At 44.9% G+C, this 26,317-nt stretch overlaps 1 protein-coding gene across 11 annotated transcripts in view; it reads right to left on the bottom strand.

The window, feature by feature from the left end:
* LOC137426576 (von Willebrand factor A domain-containing protein 5A) overlaps positions 1 to 26,317 on the bottom strand; it is a 161,095-nt gene that overhangs the window by 90,663 nt on the left and 44,115 nt on the right. For all 11 annotated transcript variants that reach the window (XR_013623660.1, XR_013623661.1, XR_013623658.1 and 8 more), the window contains 5 exons: positions 19,495 to 19,583; positions 19,168 to 19,309; positions 18,996 to 19,075; positions 5,876 to 5,990; positions 4,865 to 5,023 (listed from right to left, as the gene is read on the bottom strand). Coding sequence is in view for 7 of the 11 variants with exons in the window: in XM_078779296.1 (XP_078635422.1) it covers positions 4,865 to 5,023; positions 5,876 to 5,990; positions 18,996 to 19,075; positions 19,168 to 19,309; positions 19,495 to 19,583 (585 nt within the window). In the remaining 4 variants the exon portion in view is untranslated. The remainder of the gene's footprint in view (positions 1 to 4,864; positions 5,024 to 5,875; positions 5,991 to 18,995; positions 19,076 to 19,167; positions 19,310 to 19,494; positions 19,584 to 26,317) is intronic.

Here is a 26,317-nt window from a genome sequence, read left to right as displayed (position 1 = left end):
AGTATTCCATCAAGCTGCGGATGAAAGCCTTGTATGTGGTGAGGGGCTCAGGTGTGCCAAGGAAGGACTTCGCACGACGGAGGATGCCCAGTCGGCGACTGGCTTTGGAGGCCAGCTTGGAAATGTGTTTTTCCCAGGAAAGATCATGGCAGATTGTGAGACCTAAAAGCTTGAGTGACAGGTATGAGCAACTTAACGAAGAAGTTGAAAGTTTGGAGAAGGAGTGGAAGAAGTACGGAGAGGCATTTAGGGGAATTGCAGAAGTTTTGTGTGGAAGGACATCAGGAAAGGGTGCATCGTTGAGGGATAGAAACCAGGTACGGTGGACAAAAGAAGTAGCGAGGGCAGTTGATGAAAAGAAATGTTTGGAAGAGGATAGAGAAGATCAGGATAGATTGAGGCAGCTGGATGTGGGGTTGCTGCACCTGTATGGGCAGAAGAAGAAAGCAACAAGGACAGCTGTGTATAAGGTGAATAATGTTATGGAAGAGGAGGTGTACAACACGTTGGAAGAGGTGGTGGGAGAAATATGATCTATAAATTGGCTGGGGACAGGGATGAAGATAGCAAGGACATGAAGGGGAGAGAGGTGGGGGTGATTAAGGATGGTGGGGGGGGGGGGGGGGGAGGCTCGCAACAGAAAGGGTCACAGTATTGAAGGTGTGGGAAGGATATGTCAAAGAGCTGTTGAACCAAGAAGGAAGCAACTGCGAGCTGGAGCTACTAAGTTATGTGGAAGGGAAAGTGGAGTTGGTGGAGATCATGGAAGAAGAAGTGCGGATGGCATTCAAGATGGTGAAAAAGGGAAGGGCGCCAGGCATTGATGAGGTGTGTACAGAGATGATAATTGCAGCGGGAGAAGTTGGAGTGATTGGATGAAGAAGTTGTTGAATGGATGTATGAGAGAGGGTTCAATTCCGGAGGATTAGAGGACGGGGTTCATTTTGCCAATATGGAAGGGGGTGGGGGATGCTCAAGATCCAGAGAAGTACATAGGCATTACGCTCCTTAGTCATGTGATGAAGGTGCTGGAGAGGGTTCTGGATGGGAGGATAAGGGAGAATATGGAGAAGGAGACTGGAGAAGAGCAGCAGGGGTTTAGAAAGGTTAGGGGAACGACAGATGGGATGTTCATGCTGAGATAGCTGGTGGAGAAGAGGTTGGAGGTGCAAGATGAAATGGTAGTGGGATTTGTGGATCTGGAGAAGGCATATGACATTGTCCTGAGAGAGATGGTGATGGTGACATTGAGATGGATGGGAATGCCGGAAGCAGAATTTAGGTTAGTGGAAGTGATGTAGAAGGGAATGAAGAGAAGAGTTTTGATTGGTCCTAGGATGTCGGAAAAGATCAATGTGAACATCGGTTTGACGCAGAGAAGCTCTCTCAGCCCACTCATGTTTATCATGGTGATGGAGCTGGTAAGCAGGAAGATAAACATGAAAGGTATGCAGGGGAGGATATTGTACGAGGATGATCTGGCTGTTGTGGTGAAGAGTGGGTGGGAGATGCAGGAAGTACTGGGGGAGTGGAAAAAGGCATTTAAAAAAGATGGGCTGAAAATGAGTCTATTGTGTAAACGAATCTGTGGTGCTTGTATTTTTTTTTTTTTTTTTTACAGGGCAGGTGTACGCATCTCGTGCTGTAGTAAGTAGGGTGCGATGTGGTTTACCACTCGTTGCTTTTAGCTACGGCCGCCAGATATCTCTGTGAGTGAAAAGAAGGCTGAGTGTGTAAGCCCTTCCTCCGGTACATAGCCTTATACCCTTGCCAAGACTTTCAAACTACCTCCTAGTGGTGCACCATGGAAACAGTGCTCTTGAGGGCACTGGCTAAATGTCTGGAGGATCTCCAAGTAGGTTGGTACCCCAGAGATGTAATGTGCATAGCCCTCCATTGTGAGGACTTGCTATGACACTCACCAATCCAACCAGTGTAGGTGGAGTTCTTTAGCCTTGGTAGGCAATCCACCCAGGAGAAGGAACCTCTGATTGCAAATCCCCTTGCTGCCTTGCAAGGTTTGTCTCTTTAGACAAAGGCTAGGACCAGAGCTGAATCTATGGTGGCGTCAGGAAGGGCATCCGGCCACAAAAAAAAGTAAGCCTCAAATATGCCTTTTGGCGAAGCAGCCATTAGGTGAATCACGGCTTACACATACAAGCATGGAAACGGCCGTAAACGAGACCTTCGGGAACCATGTCAATCCCTTATTTTCCACCTGAGCAACTCCCGCTCGCCCGTACGTCACTTCCAGTTGCAACCAGATCAGGAAACTCGAAATGCAACATACACTACGTGACCAAAAGTATGCGGACACCCCTTCTAATTAGTGGATTTGGTTGTTTTTTAGCCACAACCATTGCTGACAGGTATATATAATCAAGCACACAGCCATGCAATCTCCATAGACGAACATTGACAGTAGAATGGACCGTACTGAAGAGCTGTGTTTCAACATGGCACCGTCATAGGATGCCACCTTTCCAACAAGTCAGTTCGTCAAATTTCTGCCCAGAGCTGCCCCGGTCAACTGTAAGTGCTGTTATTGTGAAGTGGAAACGTCTAGGAGCAACACGTCAGCCGCGAAGTGGTAGGCCACACATGCTCACAGAACGGGACCGCCGAGTGCTGAAGCGCGCAAAAATCGTCTGGCCTCAGTTGCAACACTCACTACCGGGTTCTAAACTGCCTCTGGAAGCAACGCTAGAACAACAACTGTTCATTGGAAGCTTCATGAAATGGGTTTCCATGGTGGAGCAGCCGCACACAAGCCTAAGATCACCATGTGCAATGCCAAGCGTCGGCTGGACTGGTGTAAAGCTCGCCGCCATTGGACTCTGGAGCAGTGGAAACGCGTTCTCTGGAGTGATGAATCACGCTTCACCATCTGGCAGTCCGACGGACGAATCTGGGTTTGGCGGATGCCAGGAGAACGCTACCTGCCCGAATGCATAGTGCCAACTGTAAAGTTTGGTGGCGGAGGAATAATGGTCTACGGCTGTTTTTCATGGTTCGGGCTCGGCCCCTTAGTTCCAGTAAAGGGAAATCTTAACGCTACAGCATACAATGACATTCTAGACGATTGTGTGCTTCCAACTTTGTGGCAAAAGTTTGGGGAAGGCCCTTTCCTGTTTCAGCATAACAATGCGCCCGTGCACAAAGCAAGGTCCAAACAGAAGTGGTTTGTCGAGATCGTTGTGGAAGAACTTGACTGGCCTGCCCAGAGCCCTGACCTCAACCCCATCGAACAACTTTGGGATGAATTGGAACGCTGACTGCGAGCCAGGCCTAATCGCCCAACATCAGTGCCCAACCTCATTAAAAAATCTCGTGGCTGAATGGAAGCAAATCCCCACAACAATGTTCCAACATCTGGTGGTAAGCCTTCCCAGAAGAGTGGAGGCCGTTATTGCAACAAAGGGGAGGGGGGGGGGGGGGGGTGAGGTAACCAACTCCATATTAATGCCCATGATTTTGGAATGAGACGTTTGATGTTTGGGTGTCCGCATACTTTTGGTCATGTAGTGTATTTACATCGTAAAGGCAAAATGATGCCGCCACATGAACATGGAGAAGACAGAGGTGATGTGCGTCGGGTAGCAGAGAAAATAAATGAATATCAGGTTAGGGGGGAAGGAGATCAGACAAGGAAATAGGTTTGAGTATCGGTGTGGAACAGTGACCGGGGATGGTAAATCCAAGGCAGAGGAGGATTCAGGTGGGTGCGAATGCATGGAAGAGGGTGGAGGGGGTAATGGCAGACAGAAAAATCTTGAGATTGAAAGGGAAGGTTCTGATGTCGTGTGTAATGTCGCCTACCTTTATGGTCTGGAGACGGTGGCATTGACAGAGAGACAACAACAGAGGCTGCCGGTTTGTGAGAACAATTGGGTCACGAGGATTGTGGGAGTGAAGAGGGTGGATAGAAGGAGAATGGAGGAACTGAGGAAGGAGATGGGTGTGCAGATGAGCTTGACAGAGAGATTGGTGAAATGTCAGCTGAGATGGGCTGGACAGTTGGTGTGGTTGGGGAAAGAGAGAATGACAGAGAGCAGATAGGTTGAGGGAACAAGGTAGGAGGAAAAGAGGTAGATGGGATGATTGTGTGAGGATTGTGTGAGGAGGGATATCAGTAAGGTGAGGGTGGTTGGAGGGTGGAGAGAGTTGGCTGAGGATGGAGTACCACCGTGGTCAAGGCTAGGCAGGAGCTTGGTGCCATTGAACCTCACCCGTTATAAAGGGAGGAGGAGGAGAAGAAGAAGCATGCCATCTGCCAGTGTCGAAGCGATAACGTCGCCTCACCCGCCAGTGGAGAACCGATAACATGGTAAGCGCTCGGTGGATGCTGCGTCACTTTATTTTCCAGCCTCACGTGTTTCGCCCTGTGGGGAAGTCTGCTCAAATATGTACTTGAGTGATGGCAAAGTTAAATTCGGGTAGGGTATCCAAATGTTTTTCCCTTGGCAATGCACCCCCCAATTATAACGCTAATTTATATGGTTAAACCGTATCCGGATACCATCGTTTCGTACATGCACATCCATGACGTAGCTCGGCGACTTGCTGTATGTACATTTTGACTGTTTTTGCGATTCTTCTGTTTATTTCATCAATTCGTTTTGAGCAAGAAGCATTCTTCTTCTGTCATCCTTTAAACTGTTTGCTCGATTGCTCGATGATGAAAAGATTCATTTATGTTGACGATTTGAAACAGTAACGGATCACCTTTGCAGTTACAAAATTACTTTAGTTTGTAGTGCCGGACGAAGGTTTTTTTTTTTTTTGTTCTTCCCAATTGAAACATTTCCCAGATCCATCATCATCAATCCAATGGCGATTTCCCATAATCATCCCTCCATCTCACCTCCCCTTGCAGGTGTGCATAAAGCACAGTGCGCTGTGTAAGGAAGATGTTGGATGGCACTCGTGGGGTAATTACTGCAGAGAGTGTCGAAGGAAGATGCCAAGAGATAGAGACGTCCGTCAACACCGGCTGCAGAGCACACCTGAGTGCACCCAAAACCTGCAAATGGATGATGCCAAAGGGAGAAGACATATATTCATCGAGATAAGGTGATATAGACATACAAGGATTCGAAGTAGGCCCGATGAGCCTCCTCTCCACAATGAAGTTCATAACTACTTTGTGCCAAAACGAGGTAGAGCTACAACACATGAGGTGCATTTTAATAACCACCATACACAGGGTAAGGATGCTAAAGATATCGGCATGCTTCGGTAAGGGAAAGTTAGCTTTCACGGGCACCATGAACAAATTCCAAAATTCCTACCCAGACTTCCCAAGTTTGAGTGGCGACTCGACCCGGATTTTAGCCGAATAATTGCTTCGGCCACACTGACGCTCTACATAGGGCATGGTACATTGATGATGATGATGATGATGATGCACTCTTTGGTTACAGAGTTATGCAACTTTTGCAAAGCAGAAAGGCAGCTGCAGCTCTTTATCAAACAATACCAAGTCTACAAGGTTTTCCAAGATAAATCGGAGAAATCACGGAACTCGCTAATATGGCACAGTCACAAGGTATTGGAGCACCGTCAATCATGGCCATCGTTTCCAAAAAGACTGCCAATGGAGAACTGGGTCTCCCAATCAAGAGCAGGAATTTAGACTGGACTCACCTGGAATTTTTTTGGAGGTTTGGGGTGCGATTTTCCTCGTATGTGAACTTACTAATGGTGATAAAATGTCATAGTGCAGATATGTACTGTGATGATACGACAAAGGTGACAAAGCAAACCATTACAATTATCTGTCGTGCCTATAAAATAAGCAGAAAAACTAAGACTGGTTGATTAAGACTGAAACAGGTAAGTAAGAATATTTAGATGTGGCACGTCACTGGATCACCTTGGCTTGTAGCCTGTCAGAGCCAGAGACAAACTCAGCAATACCCCCTCCAGCCTTTGCCATTCCACGAACAAGATCGGTTGAGGCTCCTGCGCCGATTCCAAAAGAAAAACACCTAAAAGTAAACAGTGCAAAAGTGAAGGTGATTAAAGCGACCATAAAGCTCAGATGTAAAAATGAAGGATGATAAGGAGACCAGGGGAAAGAGATAAAGAACATTAACTGACGTCGCCATGCATTCTCACAATGTCCTTGTTTGTCTTGAATACTGCAAGTTATGGCATCTAGTTTAGTCATCTATATAATAATACCGTAAGGACTCGACTTTGTTATCCCTTTTACGCCGCACCCAGTGACCCGATGCCCACGGCACTAATGGATTTACGATCTACGAACCACGCTCTTTGTTTATCACCTACAGCCATACTCGAAAAATCTGAATTAGCCGACGTTGGGGCCCAAAAGCATCCGATTAACTGCCGATACGACGCCATCTTATGACGCTATCGTATTGGCGTCTGCTGGGCGAAGGCGAAGCAAGCCGTCCGCTGATTGGACAGTCGAAGGCGACAGCAAGCCGTCCACTGAGTGGACAATCCCAGAGTGGTGCTATGCCGATTCCTATTACGAATCCATTCATTTTTCAAAAGTATATCGTAGCGTTGTCATTTAAGTAGATTGCAATAAATACGTTGTTCATATACGCACTCTTCATTCTCATCTTTCTTCCTAACTCTTACTCGGACAAGCAAATCCCCTATGCCATCCATAATGGTACACTCTATCCATACACCACATCCTCCCTTCCGTGGATGTTCCACGGGTTTTGGCTAGTTTATATATTAAAAGGGCCTTTCAACTATTGTATGTGATATGAAATGTATTTTAAAAAAGAGTATATTTTTGGAACTGAGATAACAGGGGCTCACCTTGTGACCCCTGTCATCTTACAGTTCTGTTTACAGAAACACAGCAAAAGCCTCCCCTGGTGGATTGTGCCCATAGCCTGGGACCTTGCCTAACGGTGTCCCGGCTGCGGCTCCCAGATTGCCAAGGTGCTCCAGGCCATCAGCACCTCAGCCTTGCACATTGCTTTCAGTTCAGGGGGCTCCCCCTGTATAATGCCCACCAACTGGATGGATTTGCCCTATTCCCCAGTGGAGGCCTGACCCATCTTCGGGCAGGGCAGAACACAAGCCGATGCACAAGGAAAGCTTGGGGCTTAAGGCTCCTGCCTACCCCACCTCTACCTCACGGCGGGAGTAGATGGAGGGCCATGGATGAGTTAGACTTAGTTGATGGCTCTCCCCACCCCTATAGTCTTCCGCTGCCCACCTGGGTGCACAAGGGCAGTTTAGTACCATGCTTTCCCAGGACACCAGATGATCTGAATGACCGAATGACAACGTTGCATGGACTACATCACCATGATGAGTACAGACATCGATAAGCGCTGGTGTACTGCACCAGCTACTGTCGCAAGGCAGCTCAACTGAGTTTGGGAGATGTTGCTTGTTATGTTAGTAACTCGTGGTAAGACACATAAACCGGAAGTCGTTTATTTCCACTCCATAGTGAGGTACATGCGAGAATCAGAGGGCGAGAAGAAAAAGTAGAAGAACCACAGCTTGCATCTTGCTCATAGAGAACCCCATGATTCTAGTCATAGTTGGGTCTATACTCAGTTCCACATCACAATAGTGAGTTCCATATCACACTGCTGAGATGGTGGCGCTTGGCTCACGGGGAAGACCTGCCTGTGGTCCACCTTTTGCAGCACCTCTATTCCCTCAAGACCCAAGCTGTTGATTGGGGTAGGCCTGAGATTGGTGCCAGTGTTTTGAGAGAGAGAGAGAGAGAGAGAGAGAGAGAGAGAGAGAGAGAGAGAGAGAGAGAGAGAGACTGAGAGACAGACAGACAGACAGAGAGAGAGAGAGAGAGAGAGAGAGAGAGACAGAGAGAGACACAGAGAGAGAGAGAGAGAGAGAGAGAGAGAGAGAGAGAGAGAGAGAGAGAGAGAGAGAGAGAGAGAGAAAGAGAGAGAGAGAAAGAGAGAGACACAGAGACAGAGAGACAGAGACAGAGACAGAGAGATAGAGATAGAGATAGAGATAGAGAGAGAGAGAGAGAGAGAGAGAGAGAGAGAGAGAGAGAGAGAGAGAGAGAGAGAGAGAGAGAGAGAGAGAGAGACAGAGAGAGAGACAGAGAGAGAGACAGAGAGAGAGAGAGACAGAGAGAGAGAGAGACAGAGAGAGAGAGAGAGAGAGAGAGAGACAGAGAGAGAGACAGAGAGAGAGACAGAGAGAGAGAGAGAGAGAGAGAGAGAGAGAGAGAGACTTTTGTGTCCTTTTATTATAAAAGTATAAAAAAACCTTTCACAAAGCAGTTGTAAACAAAGCAACCAGTTTAAAGAAACATTTGCATAGGATCATAACCACAAAAAAGGAGCAAAGGATATTTAAAAGAAGCCAGCAAGTACAACAATATTTTACAAACCAAATGTGAAAAAACACAAACAATTTTAAAGGAAATGCTCATGCGAGAGCTATGAATACATCAAAAAGCAAAATTTAGCGTTTTGTTCCTCACAGAACAAATAACATTTTTAACACCATCTATCATAAAATTCTTGTTCTTTTCCGTACTTGCTGCAATACAGGTACTCAAGCTGTATCCGAGAACTAATCAGGACTTTCAAGGTCAACAAAATATTACAAAAAGAAAATTCACCACCTTCCACCTTCTTTTTCCTTGTTTTGTAAATTGCCATTTTTCCTTCAGCAACCAAAACGTTCGCTAAAGCAGTTTCAGACTTATGTACAGCAGAAATACGATAACCACAAATAAATTCAACAAAAGAAAAAGAAAGCCCCATTTTCAAAATATTGGCATGCAAAAACCTAAACAAAGGAACAAGTCTTCTGCACCCAACATATGCATGATAAAGCGTTTCACGACTTTCACAAAAGGGGCACACTTCAGAAATGTCATTTGAAAATTTGTGCAACAAAATGTTACGAGGAAGAATCCAATGCGCAAGCCTCCATTGCAGGTCGCCCGTACGCTTGGAGATTGGGGGTGCATATAGACTGCGCCACACAGGAGTAATAGGTGAAGGAGTTGACAGGTGCTCTTTCCACTGAACTCCAAAAGGGCCTTTTACAAAATCGGCAAAAATAAAACGCACACAACATTCATGTAACGCCCCTTTCTCAATGGAGTTAAGGGGTACAAATTTGCCATTAAAATTCAAAAGCAAAACAGGGAACGCATATTGGTCAAGCAAACCCGCAGACTCAAACAGGCTCCTGAACTCTACTCCAAGATGATTTGCTGCTCTTGAGCCAGCAAAAAAAATCTGGCCAATAATCCGAATGGACCTGAAACCAGAGCTGGCAGAAATTTCGTGAGCAGACTTCCATCTTTCTCTTTGAAAGTCCAACAAATTATGGACAGAGAGAAGATCTGACCCCACAAAGTACTGGACAAAAGTCCTGGAAGAAGGAATGGCTGAAAAAGGTGGTTGTAGAAGATTGGTTCGTTGAGGAACGTCGAGGTGGTAGTGGAACCGGTCTCACGACGCAACGACAAGGCTTGCCAGGCGTTGATGACACTCTGCATGTACAGCGGAAGTGATGAGACATCGATCTTCGGGAGATCAAGCAAAAACAGTTCGCGACCATATCCCAGCTGACCTGCTTGCTTTAGCAAACACAAGGTTAAACTCTCCCAATGCATGGGCCTGGAAAGAAACTTCTTCACAAAAAGAAGGCGGAAAATCATGAGCCTGCTGTTGACATCAACGAGCCCTTGACGCCCCTCATTACGTGGAAGGCTGAGCGCACGCCTGGTCGGAGCCAGTGTTTACCACCCCGGAAAAAATCAATTAAATGTTTCTGGATGGTTTTGATAAGCCATTTTGGTGGCTGTAAGACCATAAACCTGTGCCACAGGGTAGAAGTGACCAAGTTATTAATCACCAATGCTCTTCCATGGTAGGATAGGTTGCAAAGAAGCCCTTTCCATTTTTGTAGCTTGGAATGCACTTTCTCAATTAATCCATCCCAGTTTTTTTGAATGCATCGGGAATCACCGAGGTGCACGCCCAAATGGTAAACGCCATCATTCTTCCAGGACAAATTTCCTGGCAGTGGCGGGAAAGAAAAACCTGAAGGTAGTCCAAAGAAGGTGGCACAACTCTTTGACCAGTTCACCTCAGCCAAACAAGCAAGACTAAAATTATTGAGAGCTCTGATTAACTCAGATACATCGTCTTGAGACTGTATTGCAGTGCAGATGTCGTCTGCATATGCTACAACTTTTATAGGGGGAGCATTAGGGGAAACGGAAAAAACCCAAAATTTTCTCGCGAAAACGAACTAAAAGAGGCTCAATCGCAAGAATATAAAGGAGACCAGACAAGGGACATCCCTGCCTTATACCCCTTGAAACAGAAAAAGGAGAAATCAGTTCATTATTAACTTCCACCAAACTAAAAATATTATGATATAATAACTGGATGCATGATATAAAGGTGGGACCAAAACCAAAACCCTTCAGAACAGCAAATAAATATTTGTGATCTACACTATCAAAAGCGTGTTCTTGGTCTATAAAGACGAGGCCTGTGCTCTTGCGTAGGCAATCACACACGTCAGAAATGTCACGAACAGCACCAAGATTGTCATATATCGATCGTCCAGGCACGCAACAAGTTTGATCGGGGTGGACAAGCGAGTGGACGACGGATTTTAAGGGTGAGGCAAGGACTTTGGAGAATATTTTGTAGTCGGCACAGTAGGGAGACTGGACGCCAATTCCGAAGTAGCTGAGTGTCCCCTTTCTTTGGTAGCAAGGACACAACAGCTCGTCTGCAACTTAGGGGAAGCTCCCCAACTTGTAAACTTTCTTGGAGCACTTCCAAAAGCTCAGTTCCAATAATGTCCCAAAAAGCTTCATATAATTTACGAGGAATGCCATCCAGTCCAGGAGATTTACCAGTTGGTACAACGAAAAGCGCGCGCCTCAATTCCCCCAGGGTAATAGTGCTCTCCAGCGAGACTCTGCGATTCACACAACTTGGGCAATGGTTCAACAAAGGTATGTGCAACATCTAAATCAACTTCTTTAGCACACAAAAGAGAGGAAAAATAATCACTAACTAACCTTCTGATAGTTTTAGGTTCACTTACAATCCCACAATCTGGTGATTGCAATGATAGCATTTGTTGTTGTGCTTTATTCTTATTCTCCAAGGAGAAGAAATACTTAGAAGGAGAGTCAAGAAGTTTTCAGTTTTTCATTCTTTGCCGAACTAAAGCCCCTTGTGCCCGTTGTGCCCGTTCTTTAACAAGGCGATGAAGCAGCTCCTTCTTGCTTACAAAATCTTTGTATTCTTTTGTGTTGCTACTCAACTTGGTAGGATTTGCTTGCAGTTCTAGAATCTCTTTTTCAAGTTTAGAAATCATAAAAAAAATTATCCCTCGAGTGATAGAGATTATATTGTTTCCAAAAATTTTTGATATGGGTTTTTGCAATATCCCACCATTGCCTCCTGCTCTGGAAAGTGTTTTTCCTAGCATGGAGAGACTCCCAAAAATCTCTGAATAACCACCGTTTAGAGGCCATTTTTCCCCGCAAGGCGGGGGTTGGCCTTTTCGGGGACCGTGGTTGTTGTTGTTTTTTTGGTCCCCTTTTTGAAGCAATGTTTTACGGCCGGATGCCCTTCCTGCCGCCAACCCTGTTTGTCGCCTTTTTACGATAAACAGGGAATTACCAGTTAGGCGTGTGCAAGAGAATGCATTACAAAAATGCGGTTCTTCTAGCAGTTCCACATTGAGGGCCCAATAGGCACTCGTACGAGGGGCGGAGGGAAAAATCAATTTTAGAGATACCAAATGATGATCCGAAAAACCCGAGGGAAAAATCGCCGTTGACAAAATCAAATTCCGAAACCCATTATTGATATAAAATTTATCTAACCGAGCAAAGGACACTGTTATTAGAGGCTTGGCACCATGAAAATTGCTTAACCCCAGGGTGCTGCAATCTCCACCCATCAACCAGGTGATATTTTACTAGTAGAGCCGCCAAATGTTTTGCACTCTCAGGGTGAGGTTCTATACCATTATGGTCCAAAGAAGGCTCTAAGGTACAATTGAAATCACCAGCGAGGCAGACAAGACCACCAAAATCAATTTGGGCTAAACAATTATCAAGAAGGGAAAAATATTCTTTTCTTTGAGAAGGATCATTTGGGACATATGCATTCAACAATGTGATCTTATGGCCTCCATAAGAAAAAAACAACAAAGGCCAAATGACCTCGACTGACCATGAAATGCTATTTGGCCGGATGAGATTCCTGATCTAAACCACAAAGCGACTCCAGCTCTAGGACAATCAAATGAACTGAAAAACCAAGAACCTCTTATTGTATTCTGCCATTCAGCTGAACAGGTATCCCCACAACGTACATCTTGCAGAAAGGCGATGTCTACATGCCTTTGCTCCAATAATACCCGTAAATGTGTCTTCCGTATAGGGGCACGGCCCCCGTTTATGTTTATACTCGCAATAGATAAAACCACAACGAGTTTTAAGACTTTATCAAGGGGCAGATCGTCGAAGTTCTTTCCTTGCTACGGAAACAAATTTTTTCAGTCTGTACACCTGAGACTCATTAGCACCATAGGCTGTCGGATCGCTTATGATGTGAGATGCAGTGACTTGGAACTTGTCCAATTGTGGGAAAAATTCAACAAGTTTTATCTTTTTCCGAAAAGTATTATGAAGAAATTTAATTACTTCGGTAGGAGAGGGGGCATCTAAGTCCTCGCAGTCCTGCGAATCCCCACCTGCACCCCCTATCTCATTAGGATCCAAACTCGAACACGTGTCGTCCGAATCGCACGACTCCTGCTCAATAACGCGGTCTTTTACCTGTACTGGTGCAGCGGACACTGGCATTGGCTTAACGAAAATCGACATTGGGCCGAAGGGCCGAATGGTCTGGATAGCTCCAAGATAGTGTATTCTCGTTTGAACCGTCTTGTCTGGATTAAATTTCTGACCCAATGTCATCCTGGTGCGTCACAAGAGGCATCAATGTGGGTGCCATCCTTCAGAAAGATATTCAAGTCAGGTGTCCTGTTTGTGTTTGTGGGAAGACGTCAAAGGTGCTATGGTGTTTTTAGCAAGAGTAGGTCATCGTGAGCAGATATTCTTGACAAGTTCCAAAATCCTGCCGTGGCTACCAATATGAAAGGCAATGACAAACCACAATGTGTATTTTCTGCCGAGAAACTGTATCAGCAACATTCATGCTCTAGAAAGAGCATTCAAATTGGATAAATGATGACGATGATATGGCATCTAGCCGATAATGCCACGTTCCATTCTCGTTGGGTTTCTCAGCCGTCCCGGCATCATACGTTAGCACTGCAGGACATATCTGATCTGCGCCGAGTGGGACACTGGCCGTGCACACACTTAATACAGTATTTTCGAAACGATGAGCCAATTAATCCATTTTATGGATGACGCGATTGCCACGGGTCACACACAAAGACCAGGAGACCACGTGAATCAACTCGTGGGTGTGTATCTACAGACTTGGCATTTAATATGGAATATATATTTTTTCTTGACTTGGGTTTCCTTTCTGAACTCAGAATATCAATCTGGTGAGTTTCTTTTACGCTTCGGTGATTTCTTTGTTAAAAGAACCATGTCACTGATTGTCTGTCGCAGCAAGAAGTCAATAACAGGATTATATCACAGGTGGCGTGACAAAATGTACGGACAGGTACATTTGACGATTGGCTTCACAATCGGGTATATAAGGGTTGTTGCGTTCTGTATTAGTGGAAAACAACTGCTGCACATCTACAAAAGTTATTGCCGCTTCGTTTGGAGATGGTCCGTCAACTCGACAATGCTGTTTGTCATGGAGTGGTGGCTTTACGAAATTCCGGCATGAAACAGTGTGCTATTGCTCGGCAGTATGGCATCACTCAAGGTCAGATGGCAAAGATCCCGAAACGAAATGCTCAGAGGGGTGTCTCTCCTCCAATATCGAGGCCAGGACGTCCCCGCAGAACCACAAGGAGGGATGATCGCCAGCTGCACCGGTTAGTCCGCAATGGCCGTACCAAGTCAGCTAATCGGCTTAGGGCTGAGTGGCAGCAACTGACAAATGTGCCTGTATCCAGAAGGCTAGTCAACCAACGACTGGTTCAATCAGGCTATCGTGCCAGGCGTCCCCTGAGAAAGCCACGCCTGGCAAGACAACACCGCCAGCGCCGATTGCAGTGGGCCAGAGAGCACCGTCAATGGCAGCCAGGACACTGGAATCACGTAATCTTCAGTGACGAGTCTTGATTTCTGGTCTATCGTCAAGGTGACCATGTCTGAGTGCGCAGACAAGTGCATGAAGCCTACAACGAAGATTGCATACTGTATAGTGCCAAGAGTCCAAGCTGGAGGTGGTGGGGTGACCGTTTGGGCTGCTTTTCATGCAGGGGGCAAAACTGACATGGTTGTTCTGAATGGAAACCTGAACCAGTTCAAGTACAGGGCCATTCTGGAAGAAACATTGCTTCCATTTGCTCGTGTAGCCTTTCGAGGAAACTTTGTCTTCCAAAATGACAATGCATGGCCTCATCGTGCTCGCATGATCCAACACTTTCTTGCTGACCGTGGTGTAGAGCATATGAAGTGGCCTGCCATGTCCCCGGATATGAATCCGATAAAGAACTTGTGGGCAGAATTAACGCGTCAAATCGACAACTTGGACCAGCAGGCTACCTCTGTGCGTGAATTGCAGCAGGCTATTGTCACTGCATGGCAAGCGATTCCTGTCCAAACCTTGGCAAATCTCGTGAACAGCATGCCTCGACGTGTACGTGCTCTCCTGAATGCTCGTGGGGGTTAAAAAAAATTTGGGTAATGTGCAAAATAAAGAGATACTTCTGGAAAACGTACAGAAGTTTAACACAGTACTGTCCATGAATTGAGTTCAATATCAGTTTGCATCACTTTCAAGGATCAATTTATTTGCTTTGAAATGTCAAATGTGGTTTTTGTTTCTTTTAAAGGTCACATTAACAAAATCTAGAATAATTTCAACATAATTCCAATGAACTTTTGGTTCTAAGTCAACTTGAAAAGTAAGTTCACCCCCACAAAAAAAATATTCCATATTAAATGCCAAGTCTGTATAAATACATATTGCAACGGATTTGGGAAACCGTGCACTGTGTGTGTAATTCATTGTAAATATACCCCCATTGTAAATAATGTAATGATTCCTGTAAATACCTCCATTTGTGTAAAGGTCAAAGGTCGTCCCTTTAGCTAGTCCATCGCATACATGTAGAAAATCATAGGCCCTCAATAGTTATATCATTATTACATGTCTCAGGTAAGGCTCTGTTTCCACTAGTTCATCTTGCGTTACACCAAATCAAATAAGATAGTTCCCCTTTTAGGTTTCCCCCAAATCGTCTCCTCAAAGTGCAAGTGACAGTTGGGCTGTTTTCGGCGGCGTTGGCCGCCGTTGCATTGGGCGGTTTTCATTACCATCATTTTCACCCCAAGACTCCATCGCACACGAGGCCAAGGAAGGGGCAGGAGCCGCCGGATCACGGGCGTGGCACCACCTCGTCATCAAAGGTGGAGCCAAAGAGCCCTTGCCCACCAATCAGAGCCGAGATGAGCTAACCGATAGGCGTGTCCTGGAGGCCGGCGGCTTGATCGCACCAGGCGCAATATAAGCGCACGCGCAAGCCATTTAACGAGGACGGGAGATGCGTGATCCAGCTGAACCGGAGAAGACAGAAAGACGTGAGGGGGTGCTGATATTGCGGCAATAAACCGAGACCCTCTAGGGGCCCTATTGTCACCGGTTGTGAAGACGCAGAGCTGCCGGCTGCTGTTCGCTCCGAGCCCGGAGCGTGAACTTCAACGCTTACCGCTGCCTGGATCCTTCTCCCCCCCCGACGCATCCTTACCATCGGCTTGGACCATTCGCTCCCTGAGCCATTCCTGCCTGCAATTTCCCTTTGTCGTGTACGTCCGTGGTCTGTCCTTTGTGTTGTCTGGGTATAAGTTAAGCCTGTATAAGTAAGAATTGCCCTGTGTATCTGCTTCTTCCTCTTCCCTGTAGATTACTTCGTTCTTCTTTTCTTCTTTGGGTTATTGTACAGAATGAATAAATATCTGTTCCTCCATTCTTTGATTTCTTCTTTCTCATCCGATCGCTTTAGAGATTTCCCAATTGAGTTCCTGTGGTGCGATTTCGGCCAACGCTTATGAATCGGGTTAGTCTTTGCTAATGGTTCGAACCGCAGGCTGCTAAAACCGCTCGGCAAATAACATCTTGCCCGTGGTTTCGAGCGGAGTTGCCCACCTGCCTCGTGGAGGGATTACCGGAGGTGTACGGGAATCCCTTGACCAATCACTTTGGGCAATCCCGCCCCACAGGGGAGCGGGGTAGTTTCAGGATCGGAGACGGCCAGTGCAAATAGAAGGGGGATTAACCCCCCCGCCCCCCCAGCCCTTGCTAAGGGGAGTGCCGTACTCCGTTTCCGTAACAATATAATAAATGTTAGTGTGTGTCAGTCAGTCAGTGTGTCTCCTCCATAACCATGAAACCTAGCGGCCCGAAACTTTGCATGCATACCAAGGGAACTCCACCGGAGTGCATGAATGAACACTGGGTCTTTGGGTAAATTTACACAACCCTTTTGAAGACAATTAACGGATTACCTTCATGAAAGGCTTATTCTTGGTCAGCCCAACTTCACCTCGCAGGAGTCTTAGCCACCATTTTGATTCGGCCTACTCAATTAGCCTTGCCTTGGAAACATGATCTACTCTCATGGACAAATTAAAGTATATAATCAAAATATGTGTTAGGAATTGAGGATTGGATCTCATGGACTAAATAACTATCAAAATCTGGAGTGAAATCTGAAAAATGTAAGAAATTACCGATTCTTATAACTAAGCGTATATCCTATAATTAAGCTTTAAGCAAGGCTGTCCTTCCTCCTTCCCCATATTGCCAAATCATTAAACTCAACTTTTGCTCCTGTTCCGACAATTATATTGAGTGGAAAAAATATTAAGGAATGTGCCCAAAGTGGGACTTTGTTGAGTGCTGTGAAAATAATTAACCAGCGGGATCGCCGTGAAGGCTTCCGCAGCCGCGCCTGGGTATTCCTTGGCAGAAATCTCTGGGTTTAGTAAAACAAAATAAATCAAATTAAAGATCGAATTAAAATAACAATGAACATAATGGGAGGATTATAATGAGTAAAGCAATGGGCCAAGTTAACGCCAAGCGTTCATCAAATGCCTGATCTTCATCAATGCGAATTGCAAATCGGTGCCAACCAGCCATTCCTTATCAACCGTTTTTGTTTGAGTGATTAGGCCGCTTGGCGAGTGCTGCTAAAGATGCTTGGTAATGGAACACCATTGTTTCACCATTCTCTTCCCTTTCCATTTGCTATATTTGTCGTTTTGCTTTAATATTTGGAATGACTTTGGTGCTCAACTTTGAGTGCTATTCTTCGATGTTTGTTCGTTTGCAAGACAAGGCAGTCGACAGTGGTAGGATGAGAGGGGAAGGGGTGTGGTGGTAGTCTGGAGGGGGTGGGTGGAGGAGGTAGGAGGCGGGAGAGGAAGGGGGGGGGGGAAATCTGGAGGGAGGGGGTGGGGGAGGTGGGAGTGGAAGGGGAAGGGGTGGGAGTGTGGAGGGAGTAGGTAGGGAAGGTGAGAGGAAGGATGGGAAGGAGTTTCAGTCTGGAGGGAGTGGGTGGGGGAAGTGGGAAGAGGGAGAGGAAGGGGTGGGGTGGGGTGGGAGTCTGGAGGGGAGGGTGGGGGAGGTAGGAGGAGGGAGAGGAAGGGGTGGAAATCTGGAGGGAGGGAGTGGGGGAGGTGGGAGGGGAAGGAGAAGGGGTTTGGAGTCTGGAGGGAGTGGGTGGGAAGGTGGGAGGGAGGGGAAGAGGTGAAAGTCCAGAGGAAGTGGGTGGGGGAGGTGGGAGGAGGGAGGGTAAGGGGTGAAAGTCCAGAGGGAGTGGGTGGGAGAGGTGGGAGGAGAGGGAGGAAGGGGTGGGTGCCTGGAGGAGAGACTCGACATGCCGACCAACTAGTTTTAAACTTTTAAACAATTGCACGGCAACTTGCTAGTTTAAAATAAAACACAGTAACAATCATAAATTAATTTGGTATGTACCCACGAACAGGTCAAGCATACAAATGGAAGATCGTATTTAACCTGTGCCTTAAATCTTCTTTCAAGCAATGGAATAGAGACTGAAGGAATTCACAAGACAAAGTGAGCCATGAGGGACCTCTGAATTCACCCCGACCCTGAGGCAGGGTAATCACTCGGACCGGAGAGGAAAGTGAAACTCGAGTGGCAACAACCAAATCAAACCCAAGCCTTCCCTCATGAATCCCCAAACATTTCTCCTCATCAGATCTCTCATGTCTCCCTCTATTATTTTCGGCTCATGTAACTGTCTGTTCTTCGTCTTTGATGGCGGTCCAATTGATGGACGGGGTGTCTTCACCCTACCGGCAACATCACGAGCCAGGGACTCAAACACCTGAGATATTTCGGGCGCCTTTTTACAGCCCTGGTTGGTTTTTCCTGCCAGTCCGGGGCATCAATGCTTGGTGCTCACTTTCAAAAACCATAGAGGACAGATACCAGGGGAACAGAAAACATAAGCTCACATGGATGAATAGTTTAGATAGACAATGGGAAGGAAGACAAACCATCTATATATTACATACACAACTCATATCGATTGCACAAAAACTACGTCATGCTTATACTAAATAAATACTAAGAAATAACTAACGTTATACCAAACAGTTTTGCCAAGTAGCTTTTGTATTGTATAGATACGACGTCACACCATTTACCATGAAAGCTCGAGGAAGGCAAAGTGAAGCAGAATGCTATATTTGATTAACCAAACATGCCATTAGTAACATCAAAACTAGTCGACTGGTCTATGGTACATCACAACAGGATAGTTAAAGGAAGGAGTGAAAAAATAAATCAAGTAAATTGATGAGAGCAGAATCAGTCAGTGGTCACCTGTGAGCATGTGCATTCCGTTCGACTACAGCAATAACATCGCGGGTATTTCCCACTTCACCATCAGTCAGTATGAACAACTGTAAAAGAAGATGATTATGTTCAGATTGAGAAGAATGAAAAACTAGTCTTGCTCATGAAGGCAGACATGTAGAATAATGGATGATCTCACCTGGCGTGGAAATCCTGGACATCCGGGTTGACGGTAAACATGCTGCAGCGGAAGCAGGATCTCTGTGCCTCCTAAATTAGGCATTACTTTCACATGGGCTAAGGCTTCATCCAGACTCTGTTGGCAATAGTCCGTACTCTCTCTAGTAAGAGGGGAGGTACAAAAAGGTTCATGTGTGGTTCATGTGTGGCTGAGAAGAGTAAGGAATGCTTAATTATGTGGCGAGAGATCAAAACAAGGCTCAGAAACACAAATAGGAAGTAAGAATCATGGAAAGCAATGGACAGTGCGTGGGGTTGGGATCAGTGTAAGCAAATGCAAACTTACGGGAAGCAAAGTGTGAATGAGGATCCAAAGCTGATAATATTAAACTTGCAGCCAAGAGGCAAACTCTTCAATAACAACACCAGGGTTACCTGTAAATGCAAGAAAGCAGAGTTTAGCTCAGGTGGTGAAATCTCTCAACAAATATTGCTGTGGCGGATCATCATTTATATTGATATGAATTCCACCAAATAATGTGGGAATCAGGGACATCAAAAAATTCATTCCTGGAGAAACTCTACTATTCCCGAGGGAGTGACAAACCTTATTAGCCTCACAATTTGAAAAAAAGGTTCAGCTCCTCTTCTATGAAATCTTCTGACATGTAATTATTTAATTACAGAAAGCAAATTTCAATGTGGAAAACATGAACCAATAGTATTTCTGCAATTGCGTGTGTGCATATATACAGTCGTGGCCAAAAATATTGACACCCTTGCACTTTTTTCAAATAACTCACAATTTTCACTAAAAATAAGTTGAAATTGACAAAATTATTTGGTCTCCACAATTCTTTATTTCACTGTTAATTTTACAGAACATTTGTTTTTGATTCAGAACTCAATATATCCTTTTAAGTCAGAAAATAAAAAGAAATGGCATTGAAAAAATTATTGACACCTTCGACTTAATATTTGGTAGCACAGGCTTTGGACTAAATAACTGCAGTCAAGCGCTTCCTATAGCCATGAATGAACTTCCTACACCTCTCTACTGGCAGTTTGACCTACTCTTCTTGTGCAAACTGCTCCAGTTCTCCCAAATTTGAAGGGTGCCTTCTCCCCACTGCTGTTTTCAGATCTCCCCACAGGTGTTCAATGGGATTTAGATCTGGACTCAGTGATGGCCACTTCAGAACAGTCCAGCGTTTTGTCTTGAACCATTCCTGGGTGCTTTTTGAAGTGTGTTTGGGTCATTGTCCTGCTGCAAGACCCATGATCTTCGACGGAGACCCAGATTTCTGACACTGAGTTGAACATTGCGGTCCAAAATTCCTTGGTAATCTCCTGATTTCATGGTGCTGTGCACACATTCAAGGTACCCAGTGCCAGAGGCAGCACAGCAACCCCAAAACATTACTAAACGTGGTGCCTGCGTCTTGACATATCACGTGCCTTCGATACGGTCTAGCACCCCGCTCTGCTCACCAAACTCTCCTATGTTGGTATCCATGGAAATCTCCACGCATGGCTGGCGGACTTCCTCTCTAGTCGTAGTCAACGTGTGGCCCTGAATGGGTTTCTCTCATCTCCTCTTCCTGTTCAGGCTGGAGTTCCCCAAGGTAGTGTTCTGGGCCCTGTGCTTTTTCTGGTCTTCATCAATGATCTCCCCGACTCTCTTGAAAATCCTCTCTATCTCTTTGCTGATGACTCCACTCTCTGTCGCTCCATTCTCCATCCCTCAGATCGACAGTCTGCAGCCTCCTCACTCTCTGCAGACCTGGACAAAATCACAGACTGGGCAAACAAGTGGAACATGTCTTTCAATCCTGACAAATCTCACACTCTTACAATGTCTCTCCGAAAAGACCGACTGGACAACCCTCCCATCTACTTTCTGAATAATCCTCTCCAAGAAGTTCTGTCACTCAAACTTTTGGGTCTCACTATCTGCCATGATCTTTCCTGGGAAAACCACATTTCAAATCTGGCCTCCAAAGCCAGTCGCCGACTGGGCATCCTCCGTCGTGCGAAGTCCTTCCTTGGCACACCTGAGCTCCTCATCACGTACAAGGCTTTCATCCGCAGCTCAATGAAATACTGCTCTCCCCTCTGGGCTGGTGCTCCTGCCTCACACCTAGCTCGTCTTCACGCTGTTGAAAGCAAAGCATTCAGAATCATTGGAATCTCCCGCGATGAAGCTAACTCCAAGGGCCTTTCACTCACTCACTGCAGGCAGGTTGGTGGTCTTTCCGTCTTCTACCGACTCCTCTCTGGCCTTGCCCCCCCAGCTCTCTCTGGGCTCTGTCCCACAAATATTCCTAAAGGTCGCACAAGATCTGCCTGCAACCCTCTTATGGTTAAACTGCCAAAATCAGGACTCTCTGCTCACCTTCACTCCTTCATTCCTCTTTTCTCCCGCCTCTGGAACAAACTCCCTCACTCTCTTCAATCCCACTCCACCCTCCAGGTCTTTAAAACAGCTGTTCACCACCATCTCTTATCTTCCCCCATCCAAAACCTTGATCTTTTCTATCCCCGATAATTTCACCCCAATTCCCACTTTTTGAAATACCAACTTCTGACCTGGAAGTCCTTGGTGTCCTTGTGTTTTATACTTCTCCCACCCCCACCCCCCCACACCTTCCCACACCTCCTCCCCCCGAGCCCTCTCCCTCCCACACATCTCCCTGCTCTGAAATGTTGTGTGCTCTCAAGTGTTTGTGTGCTTCCCATTCTCGTCTTCCGCTCCCTCTTTTTATATATTTTGTTTGTCTGGTTGATTTGTTTGTGAAGTAAATGTCAGCTCTTTCACGAGCCTCGATTCAGTATACAAAAAAAACAAACAAAAAAAAAAAACCTCCTCCATGTTTGACTGTAGGGAAGGTGTTCTTTTCTTTGAAGGCTTCATTTTGTTTTCTGTAAACATAGAGATGATGTGCTTTACCAAAAAAGCTCTAATTTGGTCTCATCTGTGCACATGACATTCTCCCAGAAGAGTTTGGCTTGTTCAGGTGTGTTTTGGTAAACTCCAGTTGATATTTCTCAGCAGTGGGGTCCTCCTGGGTCTCCTACCATAGAACCCCCTTTCTTTGAGTTTTCGACGGATGGTGCGAGTTTAAACTGTCGTACCTTGTGTCTGAAGGTCAGTTTGAATCTTTTTGACAGTTGATCGAGGTGCTGTCTCCACCATTCAAACAATCCTTCGCTGCAATCTTCAATCAAGTTTTCTCTTGCGGCCACATCCAGGGAGGTTGGTTACAGTGCCATGGGCCTTAAACTTCCTGATAACATTGCGTACGGTGGACACAGGAACATCAAGGTTTGTGGAGATGGACTTGTAGCCTTGAGATTGTCCATGCTTGGCTACAATCTTGTGTCTGACCTCCTCAGAAAATGCTCTGGTTTTCTTTCTTTTCTCCATGCTGATTGTGGTACACACAGCGACACAAAACAGCAGAATGACTCCTTTTCTCCATTCAAACTGGTTGAATGACTGATTTTTATATTGCAGGCACCTGCAACTCACCACAGGTGCATTCCATTCCAAAGTAAAGGAGAAGCACCTGCTTGAAATCTAATTATTTCTAACAACATCTTGAAGGTGCCAATAATATTGTCCGGGCCATTTTAGGATTTCTGTGTGGAATAAGCTAAGATTTAGTAATTTTTCAGCTTTTTTTGGTTTGTTCCACTGCAAACCAAAGAAATACATATCTGGATACCAAGATTTTTTAATTTCAACAATTTTCTGGAAGGAATGGTGCATTGTTTGGAAAAGTGTAAGGGTGCCAATATTTTTAGCCACGACTGTACAAGCCAATTAGCTTTTGGTTCAGGTCCAGATCCGGCCTATCAGTGGGATACAAAATGTAAACTGTTCAGCCTGGCAGAGGTACGATATCTACCGAGTGCTGTTCTCGTTTTTTTTTAACGTATTGATTGTACAGTGTTGGCATCAGTTATTTTTGTACATTGCTTCTCGTATTCCTTCCCCATGACCATTGTTTCTTTTAATAAATATACCTGGTCTCGGAGTGAATTGTGGTTGTCGTGATTCCACTGATGTGGTCCATTAAAACCTGCTTAGAGGGTAATTGATAGAGGCAATCTTGTCGCACTCCCGGTCAGCGCCAGCCATTCTCCGGCTCACTCAGGCCCAATTGCTATGGGGCAGTGGTGCTTAAAAAGCATAGAGCTTGGTTGTCTGTCAAATACCAAGTATGTTGATTTGAGGCAAAGATGAATGAGTGCCATGAGATTACTCGAGCTGAGGTAGCTGTTGTTGGCTACCTGTGATAATCTCACGTCACTCATTCAACATACTTCATATTCAACAGCACTGTATACCATCAACATGAAGGAAATCCGATGGGCTCACCCATCTCAAGGCTCATTGCCAAACTGGTGATGTAACGCGTTGAAGAACCAACTCTACATGGTGAGCCTTATCTGAGGTTGTGGCTGGGATACGTCGATGATACATTCGTGATCTTAAAGAAGGCAAATGTTGACCGATTCTCTGCAACGATTAGCTTAACATGGCCGGTAATACAGTATCAATATTGTATAACCAGTCGGCTATGAAGTAAAATTGGGAAATTAAAGATCAGTTTCTCTGTTCTCCAACCTGAGCATCACCATGTAGTCACCACCAAACTGAGCTTCAATGTCATCCCTATTAGTGCAGCAGATAAACACAAAAATTGTGCATTTTATGAGAAAAGCATGAAATTTTTAACATAGTTAGTGCATACCATAAGGTTTATTTTCAGATGTGGAGGGAAGTCAGATTTGACCTCTGAGAACCGTGAGAGGTCAAATCCAAAATGGCCGCCAGTCCACCGAGTCTAATGTTCAAACGCGCTTAATTTTGGAACCAAATAGTGTAGAAAAACATTATAGGTGTCATTTCCAACTAAATTGGGGATGCCCAGAGGTGAATGATGCTTTCAATGAACTCCTCGGCATGCCAAGTGAGGTCAGTGAAGGCTCAATGTTACTGCTAGAGCGATTTGTGGTGCTGATGTACGATAGAACCAGTGAGAACACAGAAGTGAATGATGCCAGGAAACAGCTCTTCACACAGAAGTGTAGAATTCTAGAGAACATTCCTCCAACCCAGGCAGCACTCAAGCAGCACATCAAGCGCACTTGCTACCAGGCCAACTGTTGGGACCAGGCATTCGTCATGGATCCAGAGATGCCAGATCCATCTGAGTGGGGCTGGACAAAGGAGACAACTGGGTGGCAGCCTCTTCGGACCACTCTCCCTGAAGCATCAAAATCGTGCCATGAATTGATCGACTGTGGCTGCAAGAAAAGGTGCACTGGACGCTGCAAGTGTGCCAAAGCTGCATTCAAGTGCACTGCACTGTGCTTCTGTTCTGGAGACGGTTCGATTTAGATCATTACCAATTTTCATCATTGCACTTGATTTAATGTAAGCTTTGGTGGACATACTTGGTTAACTACAGTTATTTTTTCAGAGGTTATTGCATCATTCCTTGCAGTGTAAGCACTTTTTTTTCATCATTTCTGGTCTTTGGGTGTTCTGTACCTATCCCTGTACCTGAAAAAATAAAGTTTTAAAAGTTCAAATGAACTTTTTCCAATAGCAGTTCCAACTGCAGTATCATAAAAATAGATATTTAACGTAATTTGACCTTGACCGTGACCTAAATGCATGTCCTTGAGTTCTGGCGATCTCAAAAGTATCACCAAATGAATGGGCATCCCCAATTTAGTTGGAAATGACACCTATAAGCGCGTTTGAACATTAGACCCGGTGGACTGGCGGCCATTTTGGATTTGACCTCTCACGGTCCTCAGAGGTCAAATCTGACTTCCCTCCACATCTGAAAATAAACCTTATGGTATATACTAACTATGTTAGAAATTTCATGCTTTTCTCAAAAAATGCACAATTTGTTAAAATATGAGAGCTTATCCGCTGTACTATATTGGGTACCTGCAGCATATATTTATGGTACAATCGCAGGTACATTTTGTACCAGACAGTTGTGCTCCTTTTGCTGTACCAAACCTTTAATCAGACGATGGTGTTTTATGGTATGGTGCAAGGAATGGGAATCAGAGGCCTCGAAACCTAGCAGTAGGTTTTGTGGAATACAACTCCAGGTTCGATGCAGTGGACTCACTCTATTCAAGTAATGGCAGAAAATCCCACCTCCAACTAATGAAAACCTCGGAGCAGGTAAGAGTTCAAGTACAACGATATCCTAAAAGCCATCACATGGCCACATACCAAAGCTTATTATGGATTATCAAAGAAATTGTATATCACATGAGTTTTTGTAGGATAGTCTGCAGCTTGAAGGGAAAGCAAGGCCAAATCTATGAATTTACAAGAACAGCTGAGTGCAATATTTGAACAAAGCAAGAAACAAGTACAGATACATTCAAAGCACACCGCCCCATGCCAAATAAATAAATAACATTCTCCAGCGAGGCATTGCAGGGGCGCCTTAGGTGCCCAGCGATACCAACGTGCAGCTCATAGAGACGGTATTGGGAGGGAAGGTGTACATTCATTGATTAATTGCGTAATTAAAATCAATAAATAATAGTCGTAAAATAATTTCTTAATCAATTGGCTAATAACATACCTCAACCAACAATAACATACCTTCAGTCTTTCATCTGAAGATGTAACTTTTTGAAAATTAATTAAATAAGGCATTACTCAAAAAAATTAAATTGATTAATTGGCTAATCAATAAATAATAATCGATTAATTGATTAATCAATAAATCAAAAATATCCTTTATAGCAACACCACTTGGTCATTGTCGTGTCCAAATATCACCTTCCTAACTCAAAAGGTGCCTGAGATAATGGCCAGAAGAGAAAGAAAATAAATAAGTGATTAATAACGAAAATAAATAAATAAAAATCGTAAAATAATTAAATTATTAATCAATTGGCTAATAGAATACCGAAACCACCTCCATTTCATGCGAATCTGTCATAAAAAAACGAATTGTCATTAATTGAATAATTAAATAATTAATCGATTAATTGATTAATCAATAAATCAAAAATACCCTTATAGCCAAATCACTTGGTCACCGTCGTGCCCAAATATCAGCTTCCATTCTCAAAGGATGGCTGAGATATTGCCTGGACAAACAAGAAAACAAGTA

This window comes from Myxine glutinosa, chromosome 5, assembly GCF_964187855.1.
Source record: "Myxine glutinosa chromosome 5, kmMyxGlut1.1, whole genome shotgun sequence".
NCBI classification, from domain to species: Eukaryota; Metazoa; Chordata; class Myxini; order Myxiniformes; family Myxinidae; genus Myxine; species Myxine glutinosa.
This window is presented reverse-complemented; position numbering and strand designations above follow the sequence as displayed.